Below are 24,753 nucleotides of genomic sequence, written 5' to 3' on the forward strand. Positions count from 1 at the left end.
TAAAAAATTTTGCGTTTTTTACTTTAATACTTTAAAAAACAAAACAAAAAATGCTAAAATAAAATATGATCTAGATACTTAATGCAGTTACAATCCGAATTAATTTTTTTTTTAATTTAAAGTAGCTTCACATCACTTTTAACACGGTGTTATTATTAAAATTGTTTGGTGTATCAATACTTATGTTTGTCACTGTATATGGAAAAAAGTCGCACACTCTCATGTAACGAATTGGAAGACGTTGTGGAAACCTTCGATGGTGAAGATTCAAGCTATCCTGTGGAAAATTGGGTGATGTCCATGGACGACATATTTTACTGTTTATGTTTAGTCAGATCGTAAAGCTTACGTTTAGGGGAATAGGCATCTAAGAGGCACTACAAAAGTCTTCATGTCTCGACAAAGGAATATGGGTTCATATTAAGGTATGTCTAATAAAAGAATTTAAATCGCAATTAAACAGTAGGCACGTCCATGAAAAATTAAGGACTAAGAAAATGTCGTCTTCAGAATCTTGGAAAGTTTATTTCTATGACATGAGAGTACTAAAATCTTCAATAAATTTAGAAAATTGACAGCTGACTTCAGGTGTAAAAGCTGACAGATTTATTCCAGTGACAGCTTATTTTGTTTGTTTACAAGCTAATAGAAGCATTTTGGTCTATTACATTCAGAAATTAAGTTATTCGTAATGGAATTCAAGCGTGATAGTGTGATCGCTTTATATTTGCTTCTCGTACCATTCCTCCTTATCGTGATATTGGCAATTTTGTATCACATCCAAAAAGTGGACGAAAAAAGCCGTTAACAACACTTAACTGATCGGAAAAGTGAAGGTCAGATTTGATCAAAATCTACGATGCAGTGGTATGAGAAATATGATCAACTCCTGGAGCAAAATGTTAGTTTTACATGGGAACATGTTTGCCCCAAAAATGTTGTTTTCTCGCCAAACTTAAAATAAAATGTCCACGAAAATAATATAGTTGCGATAAACATGTTACATATTCACCGTTCAAAAATAACATTTTGCTCTAGGAGGTGATCATATTACATCTCTGACAAATGTATCGCTTTACTTGATTGCATACCCAGCAAAAAAAAAAAATGGAAGTTGTTCCACAAACATTTCTTTTAAAGTCCATCCCAGAATCCCCCATTGAGTTTTTTTTCAACTTCCGATGCAGTCTTTTGGACAAGTCCATAAACATTTCTTCTAAAGCGCATCGTGGGATCCCCCAATGATTTTTTTCCACTTCCGATGCAGTCCTTGTGGAAAAGTATTAGAAAGAACGCAATCAGGCTATTTTAGGTGCAAATTTTGGACAATTAAATTTTACAAAAAAAATAGAAAATTAATAAAAAAATAGAAAATTAATAAAAAAAAAATAATAAAAAAAATTCATCCCCGCTGGGATTTGAACCTGTGCCGTTTGACTTTTTCGCTTCCATGGAAGTTCTTTTGAGAAAGTTTTGCAAATTACGAGAATTTTTAATTTTTTTGTTGATTTTTAATGCAAAAAATATATATGTATACGAAAATATAGGCCAAAAATAAAAAATAAAAACGATGCATAACATAAAAAAAATAATTTTTTAGAAAAGTATTTGATAAAAAAAATTGCCGCTGGTGAGATTTGAACCTGCGTTTCTTATTTTTTCGTTCATACTAATAAAGAACATCTCGAGAAGAATCTTATTCCTTGGTGTCGTATTACGATCATATCACAAACATTTGAATCGACCTTTCGACGCTTTATGTTCAATGGCGTTTATGGCTGAGTGTGCTAAGACGTTCTGTTATGGTGCCAGCAAACCCAGGTTCAATCCCTGGTCGGAGCGAAAAGGTTTTTCAATTTGTAAAAATTAGATAATAGGAAAATAATTGTGTAATAAAACATATGGATGAAAAAAAGTGAATTTGGTTGACAATAAAAAATTTTTTTTTTCGCTTTTTAAATTTCTTCATTCAAATTAACTTCCAGGGCACAACTTCTAAAGCAATGCAAAGGATCCAAAAAGGGAGTACTTCCGTCCTATGACAAGCCCGTGTAAAATTCATTGGAGATGATCCAAGTTTGCACTACTTCTGGATCACAGATTGGGGATCCAAACTACTTTTTGGAAGCTCTTTTTTTTCTGGGTTACCCAGCAAAAAAAGCGTCGCCAAAAAGCAGTGAATTTGTTCTTCTTGGATCCGGAAGTGGTGTAAAATTGGCGCAGAAGCGATGAATTTGACATGGGCTTGTGATAGGACGGATGTTCACCATTTCAACAGCAAAATGCAAATTCAGTGCATTACTTCTTATGGTGTGATCCGAATTCAGTGTTTTGGATGTGAATTAAAAAATCTTGGCATATGTTGCTAAATTAACAATTTTTATGTTTTTTATGCTTTTTAAGTTGTGTCTTTAGAAGAACTTGCAAATTTGTTTGCTGGTTACATATAAGCCAGATATTTACCCATTCTCTTATGGCCAAGGCCTGCATCTTTACGGTCTTGACCAGGAAACGTGGTTCAAATGTATTTAGTATCAAGTATGCAAAACTTAAATGGGAAAGAGGAATTACTTTTGATCAACAAAATTTAAAAAATGTATCGCTTTACTTTTTTGCATTAACATATAATGCATCCATCAGAGGATCCGGAGGGTAAAATACCTTCCTACATATGGGGTGGATATAGGAAGGTATTTAACCTACACATCCTCTGATGTCCAAGGTCTGTATCTCTAAGGTCTTGAAGAGGAATCATGGTTCGAAATATTTGAAGATCTTTGTTACAGGTAACACCTGTATTATTCCGTGTCCCAATTAAGCAAATTATTACCCACATCCTACTTATATCACAAGATATGAAGAAGTTTATTCCGGATATCTTCAAATAAATGTTTATATTTAAAATATTCCTGTTATCACCACTATGTCAAAGACTCGTATTAAAAGTTCTCAAATAACTCCATTTATAAAAAAAAAGATCTTCATAAAAAATTGCTGATTCATTTCTCAAGTATTCATTTCCTCATGGTTGTTCACTAACGATAGTGGAAATTGCAAACAAATGGGGTCTAGTCACGCACCTAATTAGGCTTGTCCCAAAATGTTCTCAAAAAAAATCCATTAAAACACTTGAAAGAATTTTTTAGTTACATCAGAGGAAGACAAGTTGATAAGAACACAAAAAAGTGGAGTTTTTTTAGTTGTTTTTTAAATTATTTTTAAAAATAAAAATGAGTGCGTTACACTCCCAATAAAAGCAACATGTCACCCCCCGCTCATAAAGTTCTAGAAGTGTGTAGAGAATGACAACAAAAAAACTAACGATAAAATAAAACCATTTTTTTTTAAATAATGAAGAAAAATAAAAGATAAAAACCTAAAGAGTATGAGAAAAGAACATTGAAGTAGGAATGAAGTGCCAGATGAAGAGAAATGTTCATACCAAAGTGGAGTGTGTAGCTAATTTTAGCCTATAATATGGCATGGCATTACTTACTACCAGCGATCCACATGAACAATGCTTTGAAATGAGATCTTCGTTTCAAATACATTGGCCAGCCAAGTGGTTACAGTAATGAATGACATGGGTATTCAAATAGAAAATCGTAGAGAAAATCTATATATGCACTTTATTCCTATTCTTCATTTCCATGTCGAATGCATCTATCAGTGGGGCTAGAAATTGTGAGGCAGTCAAAATGTAGCAAATGCAGGCAGCAGCATATATAGGGATGCCGTTTTTGAGGTCTGAAATGTGGGGTCTCTCTCTATTTTTTTTATGTTTTAAAAGAAAAGAAAAAACAAATCGGGTGTCTCTACACTCAAAAAAAAAAAAAAAAAAAAAGCACTAAAGCCAATTTAATCCTATTTTAGTCCAGGGATTTATTATGTATTAAGAAATTTTCCTTGACTAATTGTTTGCGTTAGTTAAATGAACTAAAAAGTAGAATAAATTATACACAAACGAAGCATAAAGATTTACTAAATTCGTGGCACCCACCAAATAGTTCAGAATTTCTTAAAGTTTTACCAAAAATGCGCCTATCTTAAAATTCGTATGTTTTTCTTCAAATTATGATTTTTTTTAACAATGGTCGAGAGAAATGTTCCAATAGCAATGCTTCCAAAAATGTCTATGACATCGTGACAGGTTATGAATCGTGGATTTACGCGTATGAACCCGAAAGTAAATAGCAGTCGACTGTATGGTTGTTTCAAGATGTGCCAAATCCAGGAAAGGGTTTTCACACAAATCCTAGTAAACGTTGGCAAAAAAACTGGAAATGTTGCAATCGTACCACTAGAACATTCAATTCTGAGTGGTACACAACCATTTGTTCACAAAACATTCCTCTACAACTACCCAGCAAAAAAAGCGTCGCCAAAAAAGTAATGAAAATGTTCTTTTTGGATCCGGAAGTGGTGCAAAATTGACGCCGAAGCGATGAATTTAACATGGGCTTGTCATAGGATGGAAGTCCTCCATTTCAACAGCCGTTGCACTGAATTTGCATCACTTGCTAGGTGTGATCCGAATTCAATGTTTTGGATGTAAATTAAAAAATTCTGTGATATTTTAGCAAATAAATAATTTTTATAATGTTTTATAATTTTTAATGGATTTTAACGTCGGAAACGTTTGACCTCAAATATTTTCAAAAATCACAATTTTTTCGGATTGGATTTAGCATTTTTTCGACAAAATTTAATTTATTTGTACCATTTTATGAATTCTTACTCTGTTTTTAATCTATTTGAAAGAAAAAAAATGAAATTACCCATTTAAAGTATGAACAAATCAAGTTATAAAAACTTGAATTAAAAGAACTTCCTGGGTAGTTCAAATAAAGAACATCATTGGGAGTGCATCTTCTGGAAGTACTTTTAGAGCTGTGCCTTTGTAAGAACTTCCAAATTTTTTTGCTGGGTAAAGATATTCCAAAAATCTGTAGAAATAAAATTTTGACAAAATTTTCTAAATAAATAACTTTTTGACAACATTTTCTATAGAAATAAAATTTTAACAAATTTTGACAAAATTTTTTATAGAAAAAGTTTTGACATCATTTTCCATAGAAATAAAATTCTGACAAAATGTTCTATAGAAATAAAATTTTGACATAATTTTCTTTAGAAATAAAACATTGACAAAATTTTCTATAGTAATAAAATGTTGAGAAAAATTAAAAATATTAATAAAATTTTGAGCAAAATTTCTATAGAGATAAAATTTTGACAAAAGACCTCCAGTATTGAAATTTTGACAAAATTTTCTATAGGAATAAAATTTTGACAAAATTTTTCTATAGAAATAAATTTTTGAGAAAATTTTCTATAGAAATAAAACTTTTACAAAATTTTCTATAGAAATAAAATTTTTACAAAATATTCTAAATAAACAACATTTTGACAAAATTTTTTATAGAAATAAAATTTTGACAAAATTTCTATAGAAATAAAACATTGACAAAATGTTCTATAGTAATAAAATGTTAAAAAAAAATTAAAAGTATTAATAAAATTTTGAGAAAAATTTCTATAGAGATACAATTTTGACAAAATACCCCCAGTATTGAAATTTTGACAAAATTTTCTATAGAAATATAATTTTGGCAAAATTTTCTATAAGAATAAAATTTTGAGAAAATTTTTCTTTAGAAATAAAATGTTGACAAATATTTCTATACAAATAAAATATTGACAAAATTTTCTATAGAAATAAAATTTTGACAAAATTTTCTATAGAAATAAAATTTTGACAAAATTTTCTATAGTAATAAAATTTTGATAAAATTTTCTACAGAAATAAAATTTTGACAAAATTTTCAATGGAAATAAAATTTTGACAAAATTTTCAATGGAAATAAAATTTTGACAAAAATTTTTATAGAAACAAAATTTTGACAAAAATTTTTATAGAAACAAAATTGTGACAAAAGTTTTATTAGAAATAACATTTTGAAAAAAAAAATCGTTAGAAAAAAATTGACAAAATTTCCTAAGAAAATAAAATTTTGACCAAATTTTCTATGGAAATAAAATTTTCTATAGAAATAAAATTTTGAAAAAAATTTCTATAGAAATAAAATTTCGACAAAATTTTCAATGGAAATAAAATTGTGACAAAATTTTCTATAGAAACAAAATTTTGACAAAATTTTTATTAGAAAAAAAAATTGACAAAATTTCCTATGGAAATAAAATTTTCACAAATTTTTCTATAGAAATAAAACTTTTACAAAATTTTCTATAGAAAAAAAATTGACAAAATATCTAAAGAAATAAAATGTTGACAACATTTTTTATAGAAATAAAATTTTTACAAAATTTTCTATAGAAATAAAATTATGTAAAAATTTTTCTATAGAAGTAAAATTTTGACAAAATTTTCTATAGAAATAAACTGTTGACAAAATGAAATAAAATTTTGACAAAATTTTCTATAGCAATAGTACTCTCACAAAATTTTCTGCAAATTTTCTAAAAAAAATTAGAGAAAAAAATTTTGACACAGTTTTCTATAGAAATAAAATTTTGACATAATTTTCCTTATAAAAATATATAAAAAAAATTGACTCAGTTTTCTATAGAAATAAAATTATGACAAAATTTTCTATAGAAATAAAATTTTGACAAAATCTTCTACAGAAATAAAATTTTGACAAAATTTTCTATAGCAATAGTACTTTCACAAAATTTTCTACAGAAACAAAATTTTCTAAAAAAAATAGAGAAACCTTTCTATAGAAATAAAATTTTGACACAATTTTCTATAGAAATAAAATGTTGAACAAAATTTTCTATAGAAATAAAATTTTGAGAAAATTTTCTATGGAAAGAAAATTTTACACAATTTTCTATAGAAACAAAATTTTAAGAAAACTTTCTATAGACATAAAATGTTGACAAAATTTTTTTTATAGAAATAAAATTTTGACAAAATTCCCTATAGAAATAAAATTTTGACAAAGTTTTCTATAGAAATAAAATTTTAACAAAATTTTCTATAGAAATAAAATTTTCAAAAATTTTCTATAGAAATAAAATTTTGACAAATTTTTCTATAGAAATAAAATTTTAACAAAATTTTCTATAAAAATGTTGACAAAATTTTTTTATAGCAGTAAAACATCACAAAATTTTCTACAGAAATAAAATTTTCACAAAAATAAAATTTTCTAAAAAAATTAAAGATACCTTTCTATAGAAATAAAATTTTGACAAAATGTTCTATAGAAATAAAATTTTGACAAAATTCTCTATAAACATAAAATAATGACCAAATTCCCTATAGAAATGAAATTTTGAGGAACTTTTCTATAGAAATAAAAGTTTGAGTAAATTTTCTATAAAAAAATATCATCTATCATGTACAACCTTTTTTCGGAAGGTTCAAGGGTGGTTCATTGTTGGGTTTAATGAACTGCCTGAATTTATTCTGATAATTGGTTGATAGTTTTGCTGCAAGTAGAGGATGCTGATGAGGAATGTGGTAATTCCGAAACGTGCGTCCATCCAACCATCTTGCAGTCTATAGGGCTTTGCCCAAATAAATTTGACAAACAGTCTTTTCCTCTTTTGGTTAAGATACACTTGAAGTTTAGTCAATGCATGGCTTTAAGCTGAAATAAAAAACAACAACAAAAAAATAAAGTTTTGAGAAAATTTTCTATAGAAATAAAATTTTGAAAAAATTTTCATTAGAAATAAAACGTTGACATAATTTCCTAATGAAATACAATTTTAAGAAAATTTTCTATAGAAATAAAAGTTTGAGAAAATTTTCTATAAAAAATAAAATTTTGACAAATTTCCGTATAGAAATAAACTGTTGAGAAAATTTTCTATAGAAATGAAATTTTGACAAAAATTTTTATAGAAATGAAATTTTTACAAAATTTTCGATATAAATAAAATTGTGACAAATTTTCTATTAAAATAAAATTTTGACAAAATTTTCTATAGAAATAATAGTTTGACAAATTATATAGAAATTAAATTTTGACATAATTTCGTATAGAAATTAAATTTTTCATAATTTCCTATAGAAATAAAATGTTGAGGAAATTTTCTATAGAAATAAAAGTTTGAGAAAATTTTCTATAAAAAAAAAATTTGACAAAATGCCGTATAGAAATAAAATGTTGAAAAAATTTTCTATAGAAATGAAATTTTGACAAAATTTTCTATAGCAATGTACTTTCAAAAAATTTTCAATAGAATTGAAGTTTTGACCAAATTTTCTATAGAAGTGAAATTTGGACAAAATTTTTTATAGAAATGAAATTTTTACAAAATTTTCGATATAAATAAAATTGTGACAAATTTTCTATTGAAATAAAATTTTGACAAAATTCTCTATAGAAATAATATTTTGACAAAATTTTCTTTAGAAATTAAATTTTGACATAATTTCGTATAGAAATTAAATTTTTACATAATTTCCTATAGAAATAAAATGTTGAGGAAATTTTCTATAGAAATAAAAGTTTGAGAAAATTTTCTATTAAAAAAAGTTGACAAAATGCCGTATAGAAATAATATGTTGAAAAAATTTTCTATAGAAATGAAATTTTGGCAAAATTTTCGATAGCAATGTACTTTCACAAAATTTTCAATAGAATTGAAGTTTTGACCAAATTTTCTATAGAAATGAAATTTTGACAAAATTTTCTATAGAAGTGAAATTTTTACAAAATTTTCGATATAAATAAAATTGTGACAAATTTTCTATTGAAATAAAATTTTGACAAAATTTTCTTTAGAAATGAAATTTTGACAAAATTTTCTATAGAAATAAAATTATGACAAACTTTTCTATAGAAATAAAATTTCATATAGAAATAAAATGTTGACAAAATTATCTATAGAAATAAAATTTTGACAAAATTTGTATAGCAGTAATACGTTTACAAAATTTTCTACAGAAATACAATTTTCTAAAAAAATTAGAGAAACCTTTCTATAGAAATAAAATGTTTACAAAATTTTTTATAGAAATAAAATTGTGACAAAATTTTCTATAGAAATAAAATTTTAACAAAATTTTCATTAGAAATAAAAACTTGACATAATTTTTTATAGAAATAAAATGTTGAGAAAATTTTCTATAAAAAATAATTGACAAAATTTTGTATAGAAATAAAATTTTGACAAAATTTTTTGTAGCAATAGTACTTTCACAAAATTTTCCAGAGAAATAAAATTTTGAGAAAATTCCGTATAGAAACAAAATGTTGAGAAAATGTTCTATAGAAATAAAATTTTGACAAAATTTTCTATAGAAATAATACTTTGACAAAATTTTCTGTGGAAATAAAATTTTGAATAAATTTTTGTAGAAATAAAAATTTTGAAAAAATTTTCTATAGCAAAAAAAATTGTGAATAAATTTTCTATAGAAATAAAATGTAGACAAAATTTTCTATAGAAATAAAATGTTGACAAAATTTTCTATAGAAATAAAATGTTGACAAAATTTTCTATTGAAACAAAAGTTTCACCAAATTTTCTATAGAAATTACAATTCAAGGGGTATTTGTACACCCTAAACTACAAGAGTAGATTAACCAACAGAGGCATAGTATGTTTGTCAAATTTATTTGGGCAAAGCTCTTAGATAGCACCGAAACTATCGACAATTTTCAGAAAAAATTCGGATAATTCACTGAACCCAATGGGAATTACACTCGAAAAAGGTTTTTGATAATTGACTTTGCCTTCATAAATTTGCATAAATATATCACTTTTCTTTTGCCAAAGACAAATCATCGATTTCAGTGCATTTGGTAGGGCATATTTTGAGCGTATCTGTAATTTTTATATTTGACCCTAAAAATCTTCAAAATGAAGATTTTCAAAAGACCTCCGGGGGGTGTTCGGGGTGTGATTATTTGAATTTTATGAATTGCAAAATTTGTAATGGCATCCCTGAATGAATTTGCTAGATGAATTGGGGTGACGCATATGATATATATATACACTTGTACATCTTTCGATCTCATAATGTGATAATGTGTTTTATGGACTTATTTATTTACATACTACCATACATACATTTATAAAAATAAATAAAAAAAGAAAATATTCCTATCTATATAGTTATCTGCATGCCTGCATATGACTACACTAATACATTAATATTCCACTGTTTTATTTTTTATTTATTTATTTTTTATTAAAATTTATGACTTTTTATATTCGTAAAGTAAGAGATGTAGTCCAAATGTATTCAGTATATCTCCACTTAATATTCATCCATTGCAGCCTTGATGTAATTGCTGCAACAATTTTCTAACTTTTTTCAAGTTATTCTTTCTAGAGTATTCATAATTTTTTATTCCGAGCAATATTATGATATTTTTTTCTATATGCAATGATACGTAATTGTTGATAGCAATTGTTGGTCCATTATTGTCATTAATGCCGGAGGAGGAGTTTTAATTAATTTGGGAGATGGAGGCCATCAAAAACATCAAACAGAAGCTGATATTTTATTTGTCTCGGTTTTTTTTATTAATTTGTGTCAATAAAAAAAACTCAAACACTTCATATTCAATAGCATCCATTGAGTCCATCAAAAATTGAATAACCCCATTGAATTATTTCTGGCATGAATGCCATAAATTATTTTTTTTTTCTTGAATTGTTTATATATACATTTCATTTTATATGTTTGTATGTAGATCCCAAATAACATTAAGAAAATGAATTTCAATTGAATGTGAAGTAGGGTGAAAAATAATTAATATTGAAAAAATACATAAATATAAATCATCTACGTAAGGGGAGTTTAGTTTATTTAAAAAGCAAGCAATGCATTCTGCGGGGTATTCAATGAGTTTTTAATGCACTTATTTATGATGTTTTGGTTAATGAAATAGGGGTTTCTGATTTTTTATCGTTTTTATCGTTCCTTAGATGGTTGGATTTATTAATGGCTCCATAACATACGTTTTAAGATTTGTAAAGGGAAATTGCCAAATATTAAGCAGCTTAAAAGAAGGTGTTCTTTTCTGTAATAAAAATTCACCACGCAATTATGTCAGAGACTCTCGCAATATCTGTTAATTAAAATGTACCTAAAGGGAGACTTTATCACTGCTGTTTAGATGGAACGGAGAGTAAATAGGTAAAGTGTTCATACATACACTCAGCCTCTCAATATTATGTGTCTTGATATCTACATAAGTATGTTACTCACACATTTCCCCTTCTGTGGTAAAAATTTACCACGATAATAATTTAGAGGTTCTCGCAAAAATTTTGTGAAGTAAAATATACGTAAAGAGAGACTTTATCACTGCAGTTTACATGAAACGGATAGAAAATCGGTAAAATGCTCATACCCACTCAATATTTTTATATCGTGATACTCACAGAGTCTCTCTTCTGTAATAAAAAAATAACATATATTTTACAGGCTCTCGTAATATCTGTTAATTAAAATGTAAATAAAGAGAACCGTTATCAATGCTTTTTAGATAGAACGGAGAGGAAATGGGTAAAATTCCCATACACAGAACCACTCAAAATCTGTGTGTCTCTTGATATCCACGTAAGTATGTTACTCATACAGATCTCTTTCTGTAATAGAATTTCACCACGCTAATAGTTTAGAGGCTCTCGCATATCTATATGTACATAACGGGAGCTTTTATCACTGCAGTTTAGCTGGAACGGAGAAGAAATGAGTAATCTGCTCATACTTACACACAACCACTCAATATCTGTGTGTCTCGATATCCACATAAGTATGTTACACAAATATTTGATTAATTAAAACAAAAATCAATCACACAAATTAATTGTTTTTTGTTTTGAGAGTCTGGCAAGGTAATAAACTTTAGGGCTCTGTCAACAGGCCGCCGGACAACATTGGGCTTTAACATTTTGGTAAGCATCTCCTCTTCACATTATTCAATTTTAAAAAAAGAGGTTTATTTCTTGTGAACGGACAAGAGAGTGATTAATTATGAATTACTTTGACTCGTTTTGTCTTTTCAATGTAGATATTGATCTATTTTATATTCAAAGTTTCTAAGAAGTCTAATCTAAAAAAAAGGTTTTGTTTTCTTTGAAATTCAGTGACCATGAATAGAAAAATTTGGGGATTAGTGCTAAAGTATTTGTGTCATCACTTTAATGATGTTGACAGATGGGTTCAATACCTAAGAATAAAAAAAACAATAGAAACTCCGACAAATAATAATTAAATGCATGTACGTGGGTTGTTAATACTCTATTCCCAAACAAAATCTTATAATTACATAGCTAAGGTTTTTTATGGCTTAGTTATTTCTAAATAAATTCAAAAATAAATTTCTGAGGCCAGTCAGGGGAAGTGGGAAGTAATACAGCATTGACCTCCACTGGGCATAAAACCATGACGATGATTTTTGGATAGAAAACAAATGACAAAACTTAAAAAAGCTAACTACATCTTTTGGCTACTACCAAAAATGATGACCTTGATCCAATCTATATGAGTATTATCCAATGAGAAACCAATTAGAAAGAAAAAAATTGGACACACAAAATTTATAATCTTTTGAAAGATGAAAAGAAGCATTTGGTCAATTATAAATAGAGCGTATAAATTCCAACATTTTTTCAGTTTTGTCTACTTGGAGTTATACTCAAATCACATTTGGCCATAAAAGTTAATGTGTAACATGTCTTCGTATTTATTTTTTTTGGGGTGTCAATCAAGAAAAGAATAGAAAAAAAAACAATTTCTTCTGTTGGCTTCTTTTCTTAATTTCATTTTTCTATGTCAATAAACTTTTGTTTAGAAATTCATTTTCTCTAAAATGAAACCAAAAGAAATTAAGACATTTAAATTTAAAACAACATTTAAATGGCCCCACAGAAAGGTGTTGTGATGATGCTTAGAGAAGAAAAACACCCATTAAATTGAGGGCTCATTAAACAATTGCCAAACATTTAAATTTAACCCATTTCTGTCTATGGGTAATTTTTATGTCTTTGTCTTCAACATACACAATGAAATTATATTCTTTTACACTGTAGGAAAAAAAATGATGAAGTGACCCTGTTTTTAAATTGCTTACTTAGACCAAAGTAGCAACTGTTGGCCAAAATTATTCTCAATTTTATATCTTGTTTACGGCAAAGAAAACTCTTCAATTGTCCATTTTCCTTAAATTTGGGACTTTTCTTTTTTTATTTCAAAATTTGAAAAAATCGACTATCAAAAAAATAAAATTTTCCACTTTCTGACTTTTTTCAAATTTGGAAGTGTCGATTTTCGACATTGAACATTGAAAATTGAACGAAATTTTTTATAGCCGATTTAACTTTATTTTACTTCATGAAAATTATTCCATTTTAGTTAAATTTTCGCAAATGTGAGAAACATTTCTTATTTGAAATATTTTTTGCTGAACTAAAAATGAGAAAAAAAGTTGTATACAATTGTCTCTTGATATCCACGTAAGTATGTTACTCACACAGTTGCCCTTCTGTAATAAAAATTCACTACGAAAATATTTTAGCGGCTCTCGCAATCAGGGCTGCCAATAAAATTTCAAGAATAGTCGTCACTTTTTTCGAAAAATCGTCATAATCGTCACTTCCATTTTAAAAATCGTCAAAAAATCTGCAATGTTAATAATATTAAAACCAAACTAATTTTTTGGTAAAAAACATAAATATTTATTTTATATAAAGAACAGAAAATTAACACAACTATGCATTTCACTAACAAAATCATAATGAATTCAGTCTTGTATAAAAATAAAATTAAAAAAAAAAAACATATTTATGCAATGCTATGCAATTCAGAAAATAATAAAAAAAATATTTTTTTAATATATAGCCTTACTTCAGTAAGTTTTTCATTTAAAAATAAAAATAGTGATCTTTAATATTTACATGTGTTTTGCTCGATTTTCCAAAATTTGACAATTGACAAAAATTTTATTAAAAATAAAATTTTGCAAAATTTTCTTAGAAAAACATTTTTGCAAGAAATTACTATAGAAAAAATTTTCTACAGATATAAAGGCTTGAGAAAGTTTTCTATAGAAATAAAATTTTGACAAAATTCTCTATAGAAATAAATTGTTGACAAAATTTTTTTATAGAAATACAATTTTGACAAAATATTCTATAGAAACACAATTTGGACAAAATTTTCTATAGAAATAATATTTTGACAAAATTTTCTATAAAAATAAAATTTTGACAAAATTTTTTATAGAAATATTATTTTGAAAAAAAATCTATAGAAATAAAATTTTGACAACTTTTTCTATAGAAATAAAATTTTAACAAAATTTTCTACAGAAATAAAATTTTAACAAAATTTTCTATAGAAATAAAATTTAGACAAAATTTTCTATAAAAATAAAATTTTAACAAAATTTTCTATAGAAATAAAATTTTGTGAAAATTTTCTGTAAAAACAAACATTTGACAAAAAAATCTATAGAAATAAAATTTTGACAACTTTTTCTATAGAAATAAAATTTTAACAAAATTTTCTACAGAAATAAAATTTTAACAAAATTTTCTACAGAAATAAAATTTTAACAAAATTTTCTATAGAAATAAAACTTTGACAAAATTTTCTATAGAAATAAAATTTTGACAAAATTTTCTATAGAAATAAAATTTTGACAAAATTTTCTACAGAAATAAAATTTTGCCGAAATTTTCTATAGAAATAAAGATTTGAAATTTGATCAACAACATCAAGATATTTTTGTAATTTGGTCGATTTTTGATAAAATTTTCTTCAAATTTTGATGGATTATTTTTGGCACGAGTGGCAACCATGATACTAATACTGTAGATGTAAAGTGAGGTATAGCTCCTACATGTATGAAATCTCTCTATCTGACTATTGTCAAATGTATTCTCCCTTTTGGTGACTCTAAACGTGTAAACGAACTGCTTCTAGTTTTTTAACTGAGCTAACATCGTCATTTTTGCAAAAATCGGAAAATCGGCATTTGCTATTTTTTGAGTAAAAAATCGTCAAATTGTCGATAAATCGGCAAAATTGGCAGCCCTGCTCGCAATATCTGTGAATTGAAATATACGTAAAGAGAGACTTTATCACTGCAGTTTACATGGAAGAAGAGAAAATCGGTAAAGTGCTCATACGCAAAACCGCTCAATATTTGTGTGTCATGCAGGGCTACGAATTTTGCCGATTTATCGGCATTTTGATGTTTTTTTACTTAAAAAAATAGTAAATACCGATTTTCCGATGACGATATTAAGTACGTTAAAAAATTTTGACTAGAAGCCGTCTCTTTACACGTTTAGAGCCAGCGAAAGAGAGATTACATTTGACAGTTGTCAACATTCGTGCCAAAAATAATCCACCAAAAATCTACGAAATTAAAAAAAATATATTTTGAAGTTGTTGAGCAAATTTTTTTTTGGTTAGTTAAAAAAAATGTTGTTTTATTCGAAAGAACTGTTTTATATTGAATTTATAGAAAATTTTGTCAAAATTTTATTTCTATAGAAAATTTTGTCAAAATTTTATTTCAATAGAAATTTTGTCAAAATTTTATTTCTATAGAAATTTTTCTCAACATTTTAATTATATAGGGAATTTTGTCAAAATTTTATTTCTATAAAAAAATTTGTCAAAATTTTATTTCTATAGAAAATTTTGTCAAAATTTTATTTCTATTGAAAATTTTGTCAAAATTTTATTTCTATATACAATTTTGTCAAAATTTTATTTCTGTAGAAAATTTTGTCAAAATTTTATTTCTGTAGAAAATTTTGTCAAAATTTTATTTGTATAGAAAATTTTGTCAACATTTTATTTCTATAGAAAATTTTGTCAACATTTTATTTCTATAGAAATTTTGTCAAAATTTTATTTCTATAGAAAATTTTGTCACAATTTTGTTTCTATAGACAATTTTGTCAACATTTTATTTAAGAGTTTTATGGTCAAATTTCGGAAAAACGTGCAACACATACGTAAATATTAAAGATCTTAATATTTTATTTTATGTTAGTTAATTTTATATGAAACAAATACTTTTGTTTTTAACCAAAAAATTAGTTTGGTTTTAATATTATTTACATTGTAGATTTTTTGACGATTTTTAAAATGGAATTGACGATTATGACGATTTCTTCGGAAAAAAGTGACGATTTTAATTGAAGTTTTATTGGCAGCCCTGGTATCATGATTCTCACACAATCTCTCTTCTGTAATAAAAATTAACATATATTTTATAGGCTCTCGTAATATATGTGGAAATTGAAATGTAAATAAAGAGAGCCGTTATCACCAGTGATGCACCAAATTAGCACCAAATAAACCTAAAAAAATAAACCTACATTTGTATTAAATTCAGAAAAGCACTCATAACATAAATAGAAATAGACTCCCTCCAAATATTAATATTTCGAAATTTAATGTCGAAAAATAGTTTTTCTCCTCTGTAAAAAATAGTGTGAAATTTTAAAAACATTACTGATCAAAATGAATTGGATGAAAGCATTCAAACTGATCAAGGTGTACACTTGAATAATAATTTCATAATAAAATCATGCTTCAAAACAAAAGTTCTATAATACATCTTTGGAAGTTATTTTTTTTAGTAGAGCATTGAATTTTAGCTGGCTTTAGTAGTTTGTGGTGGGAGGAGGTATGTTAGAATTTAAAATACATTTTTGGCGTTTTTTGCCCTTCGGGAGTTGGCATCACTGGTTATCACTGCTAAAATGCCCATACACACAACCACCCAATATCTGTGTGTATCGATATCCACATAAGTATGTTACACAAATATTTGCTTAATTAAAATATTAATTATATATTAATAACGAAAACAAAAATCAAAACACAATTTTACTAAATTTGAGAATAGTTCATAGATTCCTAAAATGGGTGAAGCTTACTTAAATTGAGTCCATAAAGGTTGAATTACACACCATGCGTTGATGGAAGGGTTGAATTTTTCTGTGTGCGGTAGTTTAATCAAGCTGTTGATTTCAAAGAGAAATTTCCACTCTTCACTCATCGGACGCATTGTACACATCGAACGTATGGTATGTAATTCAACCTTAAGTTTCTGAAAAGAGTAAATTTTCCTTAAATTGTATCTTTCTTAAACTTCAGATGGCGCTAAAGACATTTTAACAATTTTTAACTCAAACTCCATTATCGCAATGGCCTGAATAGTCTAAGTGAGCCTGATACATCGGGCTGCCACCTAACCTAACCTAACTCAAACTCCTTCAAAATATGAAATTTGTAGAAACATAATAAATTTTCTTCAATGTGAAAAATATTTTAAACTTATTTGTGTAATTAGTAAAAAATTTTAGGTAAAATTTTTTTAAAATAAACCTACATTTTCTTTTTCTTAGTGTTTAAAAGCTGACTTTTGACGTTTTGGTAATTAAAAAACTACCTCATATTCTCTTTCGAAACGAATTCGTGTTTCCGATTTGTTCGCTAATCTTCAATAATTCAATAAAATAATTGATCTGAATTTTTATAAAGGTATAAAATTTGTTTCGTATTCCATACGGTGCATCCTAATGTCATAATTAAAAACATCTCATAATTATTCAGTTGATATAACAATGATCTACAATTATCAGCGAGTAAGAAAAACTGTTACTTTCATCTAATATCATATTCATCTAATATCATATTCATCTCATGATTCTGTAACAATCATAAGGTACCACAATCTAATACTCTCACTTTTAAACGGAAACTATACAACAAAGTACCGTTGTCTGTTAAATTTATTCAACAACAACAACACATCAACAAGCAATAGAAGATTGTATGTAGAGTACTTGAAATCTCGTATACAAGCAGGAAATAACGACAACTGTTAAATAACAGAGCCTAAAGAATTTTCATAGAACTGCTACAACATGTGAATGCTGCCGCTGCTGCTGCGGCGGACGCAGCATTTCGTTCACTTGAAGATGAACTGGTTTGGTGTTTGTTAGTTCTTTCTTTTCTTTTTCTATTTTACAAATATAAGCGTTTAATGTGATTTTAATTGTGGCATTTAACAAATTCTCATTTCTTTTTAATTTTTCATTGTAAAGTCTGATTCTGAAAATAGATTGGAATCATGTCAATCTGTAGTGATCCACACGTATAGGCATTGCGAAAGTATTTCTGATCGAGTTTTTTTTATGGCGAAGAGTAACGGTAATGCGCGTCAACAGCAGCTGGTAAATGTTAAAAGTTGTTGGTAGTTGATTTTTTTTTGTAGTTTAGAAGCCAAGTGAAATGAATGTATGGGACTTATATTCTCTCCCTCTCTCTTGCAATTTCGAAGAAACAAATATTAATTTAAGTTATAATTGAAGTTGACCACTTAAAATATTTTTATGTGAATAAAAATTGAAATTTAATAATTTTTTCTGGAAATGTTTGTTATTCGTTTCATATTGACACATCGTGGGAAAATTAAATAGAATGGATTTCAACATTTGATAAACAAAAAACAAAACAAATTATTTTCAATTAAATTATTTTTGATTATTTATAAATTATACTAAATTATATTTTATTCAGAGGTAAAAGCTGCACATTTCACTTGATTAAAAAATTAATTGATTTCTTCGGCAATATCAATTAATTTTTTATTTGTAAAATGTTATTAATTTATTGAAACTCAATTAATTTTTTAATTGATGCAATTAATTATTTATTGTATAATTATTTATTTATTTATTTATAATTTCGGTGAATAATTATGCTGGCACATTATCAACACTTCGAAAACGAAAATCGCTGTGGTGTGACATTTGCATTTTTTCGACAAATTGAGAATTAATAAATGTAGAAATCTAAAAGGAATATTTTTATGAAATTGGGTTTGCTTCAAAATCATTTAATTGACGTGGTACAACTTCCCAATAGTACTATTTTTTTAATTAAAAACTCTGCTTCAATATTTCAATATTTGAAGTTGAAATTTAAAAAAATAAAGTCAATTAAGAAATTGATTGAAATTTTTTTACATTTTTAATTAAAATATTAATTATCCCAATGTAATTGGATAAACAAAATATTTCCAATTAAAAAGTTGGAAGTTTTTTTTCGAAAATAATTAGTTTTATTGGCTGGACTCAAATTTAAAACAAATCCATCTACAATTATAACTGGAAAATTCATAGGGTAAAATAAGTATAAAAAATAAACAATAATATAATAAAAAATTTATAACCTCAATTAAAAAAATAATTTAATTTTTGTAATTGAACGAAATAAAAATTTTAATGAAAGTGCCGGAAAAAATCAATTAATGTTTTAATCAAGTGTATTTTTAATTTCCAATTAATTCTGTGATTGATACTATTATTTTCATGATTGATTATTTTCAATTAATTTCGTGATTGAATCAGAAAAAAACTTCTGTCTGACTTTATTGATTTTTTTTTTAATTAATTACGTTTTCAACTTCAATCGTCGATTTAATTGAAAATATTTGGGTGATATTTCTTTTGACATAAAATGTCAGTGATCGATGCTCCACATAAAAACGATATTAAATTTATTGTGATTAAATTCATCACAATCTGCTACTGTGAATTAAGATAGCACTACAATCTGCCACTGTGAATTAAATGAATTTTGTCCTGTTTGTCAACCTTAATGTTAGAATGTCAATGTCTTCGAAGCATTCTCAGACGAATAGTTCACCATAAATTTTCCAATTTCCGAATCAATAATTCAATTGAATTTAAAATTCTTAGTGACATTGACATTTGCCTTTTCCCATAAATCAAAACAAAAATAGGAGTGAATATAAATTCATTGACTTTTCTTCGCAGAAGTAGCAATCAAATGTAAAGGAAAATTTCTATGTGAACCCGCATATGTTGTCCACATTATAAAGCGGTCTTTCATTTTAGAATGTCAATCAAATATTTATGCATAAAGTATATAATGGATAATATCTTGATACAATACTGGGGGAAGGGGTTATACACAAGTTAACGTTTACATATTCGTTATATAGTCTACCAAGAAAAATTATTATGGAATTTCAAATTCAAAAATTATATTTCCAGAAAAATATCCCTATTCCCCTCTTTATATATTTAATGGGAAATGTGAGAACTTAAGTACCCTTTTATAAAAATTTAAAAATCCAAAATTGGTAATTACTGTTACAATTTCCATTTAATATTCCTTAAATCTTTCCATGAAGATATTTCAACAACAGTTTTCTTCTTAAAAGATTGATGAGTTTGTTGGATTAGTAGTCTCTCATTTTGTCTCTCTTGTTCATTTCCCATTGTCCATGTGGTGTAAAATTGAATATCCTATTTATAAATACATAATGACTTCCTGAATAAATAAAACGATGAAATACTGATGGCTACAAACATATAGTTAAGTGGGGTCCAACATACAGGAATTGAGAATTAGTATTGAAGTGTGGATACAAGGGCTGTATGGCTCTCTCACTGTTAGAGTATGTTGTTCTTTGTTTGTGCAAAGGTATTTTTTCAATACAAGTGTTTGCGCCTTCTTATAACAACATATCATCTACTCGTGTATGTATGTACTCTTATGCTCTTCTCATGTAAAATACTTGTAAATGAGCCCCATTCACCATGAGAGATACATGTATGCAAGTCAATTTAAATGTTGGGGAATTTTTTCATTTGAAATATATTTTTATAAGGCTCATAGTCATTGCTATCCCCATTATAAGGCTGCAGTGTTGCCAATTTGGTGCTTTTAGCACCAAATTTAGTGCTTTTTGATTTCTAAAAAGCACCAAATTGCCTTTTTGGTGCCTTTTCAAAAAAAGCACCAACTTGGTGCTTTCTGGCATTTTCATTTAGTGCTTTTGGTGCTTTTTTATTTTGAACAGTATTAAGTTTAATTGATACAAAAATTTTGATTAGACTTTCAAGAGCCGAAGAAACTCAAATTTATTGCCAAATATAGAATTTGATTGTTATGAAGTTGGTATTGATTATTTTTTAATTAATATTGTTATTTAGGGTATTCTGTAGGAAAGTCGAACGATGAGTGCCGAATTTTTGAATTTGGTAAAGATGTCATTAAAAACGTTGTATTAAATTCACAAAAGCACGCAGAATTGGAATAAGCAATAGACTTCTTCCATATATTAATATTTTGAAAGTTGAAAAACATGACTGATCAAAATGAATAGCGGTTCATAATGGTGAGTACTAAGTTCGAGTTTTGCCGCTAAAGTGAAAACTATATCAGTAAAAACGGTATAAAATTATGCATATTTGCTGCAAATTTTATTATAATGGGGAATAGCAACAAAGTTTGTATTCCTTAAAATGAATTATTAAAGAAAAGTAATTGTTGAAAAATGACTATTTTAGCAGCTAAACTCGATCTTAATACCCACTTTAACTTCTTAAAATTCAATTCATAATTCATCTTCGGAACTTTTTTTTTTTTAGTAGAGCATTTAATTTTCGATTTTGTGGTGGAAGGTGGTATGTTAGAATTTATAAAATATTTTTGGTGCTTTTTGGCCTTGGGGAGTTGGCAACACTGTAAGGCTGTTGTTGAGTAGGCATTTATTTGTGAGTGAGTGCATGTGGATGCATACGAAGATGATAAGAATGCATAAGAAAGAAGTGAATTATTCTACACTTACCCTTCTTGGTTTAGTTTCAACAATTTCAACCATTTGTTCAACTTCGATACCGTCTGACATCTTGGTGAGCTGGGAGTAGTAGTTGGTGTTGTTGTTCTTGTAGATCTGTGTGGTGTTGTAGTTTGAAGTTCACTTCAAGGCGAGATTAGTTTTTGGTTTTCCCCCACGTTCGTTTTGGATCACTTTTGTGTCTTCTTTTTTGCTATTCCTTTTCTTTGTATTCTACGGACTTGATGTGGTGATGCTGCACGTTCTTATTATGGGTTTGGTTGGGTTTCTTTGTTGTTGTTATTATTATTGTTGTTTGAATTGTTTTACTTGATTTTCCCTGTATATACACCCAGAGAAAGAGAGAGAGAGAGAGTGTGAGAGAGTGAGTGGAGTAAGAGGGTTAAAATGGGATGGGGAGAAGGTATTATTGTAACAATGCCGGTTTTATTTTAGCACACCACTCCGCCGCGCGCGTTTTTCACCATTCAACTCTTTCAGAATGTTTCTTTTCAGTGGAGATCTTAAAAAGGGGGGTAGGGGGCGGTGAATTGCCAATATGACTTCTTGTTTTGGTAATTTTCTTATTGTTGTTATCTGTATTTTATAGATTACTGAGAACCACTTTTGAAATTTTTGGGTCGTTTTGTTTGTTTTTATTTGGCACAAAAGAAAGGAATATATTAAAGCGAAGAAATTTTAAGTCAAATGGCAAAAAAGAAAACTTAACAAAAATAAAGAAAGAAATAATGGGAATCAACCTTTCACGGATTAGTATAAAATGTGTTTTTATTACTTTTGTGCTCTTTATAGTGTTGCTTCAAAATTTCGTTTCATAGAAAAATATTTATACATACTTTGTAAAATATTTATATAAATTTGTAAATATTCTAATATAAATATCTAAGGGATTTCAATTATTTATTTTCTATTAAAAATTAGAATATTAAAGTTCCCTTTTGTTGTAAACATTGTTTGGTTATGAGCAAAAAACCTCAATTAATTGCAAATACTGTAATGATTGCCTCAAATGTTTCATTTGAAAACTCAAAATATAGAAATAAATGAAACATTTAAAGTTTCAAAACAATATCAACTATAAGACTTAATAGACGGTCGCTTTGACTGGCGAAATAGGTCGGCGGCGACTAAAATGAAAGGCGCGACACTGCTTTCTTATTGTTTTGGCAGCGCTTAAATCTTACCCACAAACGACAGTGGCAGAGTCACGTTTGAACCAATTCAAATTTAGTTGTTCGATGGCATTTACTCATCAAAATCAATTTAAAGGTTGCTTTGAAAGAATGTTAGATAGATTGTACAACTAATCATTAATCAGACTTGCCATTAGTTTTTTTTGTTTTTTTAAGGAGGATTCCGGGTGAAGTTAATAACGATTGGTGAAACCTAAATATTTGGAGCGCACAATTTAATATTTTTTTAAAAGATTAAAAATTTTTTTGCCAGTTTTACAAAACCTGTGGTTTTTTTTAGATTTATACACAATTTCGATTGTATGTTTAGTTTTTCAACTAATTGATTAATAATATAATCAGTTTAGTAAAATTCGCAGACAGAAATGGAGGTCCATTATCTACCGTCTACACAAAACAAAAAAAAAAGAATTCTTTCCTTTTCCTTTTATTCTTGAAGATATTACATTAAGCGAAAATAAATCTTAGGTCAGTCCATTGTGATACCATTGTGGTGAACATCTCTCTTATCACTGAGTACTGTCCGATTTTATGTTTAGCTTAATGACAAAGGACATCCTTTTTATAGCCGTATCCGTATGGCGTTCTACATTGTGGTGAAATCACTTAGATAAGCTTTGAAGCACTCAGAAATGTCACCAGCATTACTGCCCCGCTCAGTCCTCCATCCGCTGATAAACTTTTTGGTCGATACAGGGATTGAACCAATGACCCTTTGTATGCAAGGCGCGTATGCCTAACATTGCATCACATTTTTTATGTTTTGTTTTAACATAAAAATAGAATTTCGTTATCGACAAACGAAATTAATTTTCTGCGTGTTGCATGTGGCCTATGATGAGGGTATATAACGTTCGGCGCAATGGAATTCAATATTAGTTCTTTTCTTTTTTTAATTTTTTGTTTATGATTCGTTTAAAGTTTTCGGTACATTTTTTAATATACTTTTTGGTCCAAAAAAAAATTAAAAAAAAATATTTTTGTTGTGGTTTTTCAAACTTAAAAACTTTTATTCTTTTTTTTAACATAAGTGTTAACATAATCCTGTTTTATAAGTTTGTTTTTGAAGAAAAGTCCATAGCAATTCACACACACACAAACATACACATAGAACACACTCTCTCTCTCTTTTAGGGAAAACACACCTTCTTTCAAAGGAAACCACACTTGTTTTAAACGATTTTAAGAAAAATGAAATCAAACAACAGTTTCTACGGATTACAAGGAGAAGTTTTTTTATAGAAAGGTTTTCTCTTACGCGTTCAATACGTCCGCACACTTCAATTGTTACTCACGAATAAACCTCCAACTTTTGAAAAGACTATAAACGGAGTCAAATGTCTGACAAAAATCAAAACGTTAACAACAGCTGGCGTATACAATGACTGCGCTAGCAGCAGAGATATAGTCCCCCCAAAGGCGGCAAATAACAGCAGCTGTAAAAGGCCTAGCCATATAAACATACAATAAATGTAAACTTGGGCGTCTCTGTTTACTTCAATGTTATGCAGTGGCCATATAACGGAAGATAACATTTTGAGATAATTATACAACATTTACCACATGCTATTATATCGCATTGAAGGAGAGTGATTTTTTACAATACACTCCTTTACATGTGCATGCATATGTATGTATATGTTCCATATGATTCATAGCAAACAGAGTGTTATTTACAGAGGATTTTAATGAATTAAAAGAAAATGTTCCAATTGGGTATAATGTAGTGGTGATTGGTAGAAGCGTTGCGTTTATGAGTTCATAAAGAACTTTTCTTATTACAATAAATGTACATCTTATTTAATTAAAAAAAAAAAAACATTTTATCTGAAATATTTTATGGACATTAATGAAAAAATATTGTAAGAAAAAAATATATACTTTTGCTAAAGAAAATATAGCAAAAATTCCTATAT

At 27.3% G+C, this 24,753-nt stretch overlaps 1 protein-coding gene across 3 annotated transcripts in view; it reads right to left on the reverse strand.

Moving 5' to 3' along the window:
• Window positions 1–24,187, reverse strand: part of LOC142231626 (coactosin-like protein) — a 73,922-nt gene extending 49,735 nt beyond the window's left edge. Inside the window, exons 1-2 of one of the 3 annotated variants that reach the window (XM_075302258.1) lie at window positions 24,096–24,187; window positions 21,636–21,963 (exon numbers count right to left, since the gene is read on the reverse strand). In XM_075302258.1, coding sequence (XP_075158373.1) covers window positions 21,636–21,695 — 60 coding nt within the window. In that variant the 5' untranslated portion in view covers window positions 21,696–21,963; window positions 24,096–24,187. Of the gene's footprint in view, window positions 1–21,635; window positions 21,964–23,942 lie in introns of all 3 variants that reach the window. The other 2 variants (XM_075302256.1, XM_075302257.1) reach the window with 2 other exon arrangements.
• Window positions 24,188–24,753: the final 566 nt, after the last annotated feature.

Source organism: Haematobia irritans, chromosome 3, assembly GCF_050003625.1.
Source record: "Haematobia irritans isolate KBUSLIRL chromosome 3, ASM5000362v1, whole genome shotgun sequence".
Lineage (NCBI taxonomy): Eukaryota > Metazoa > Arthropoda > Insecta > Diptera > Muscidae > Haematobia > Haematobia irritans.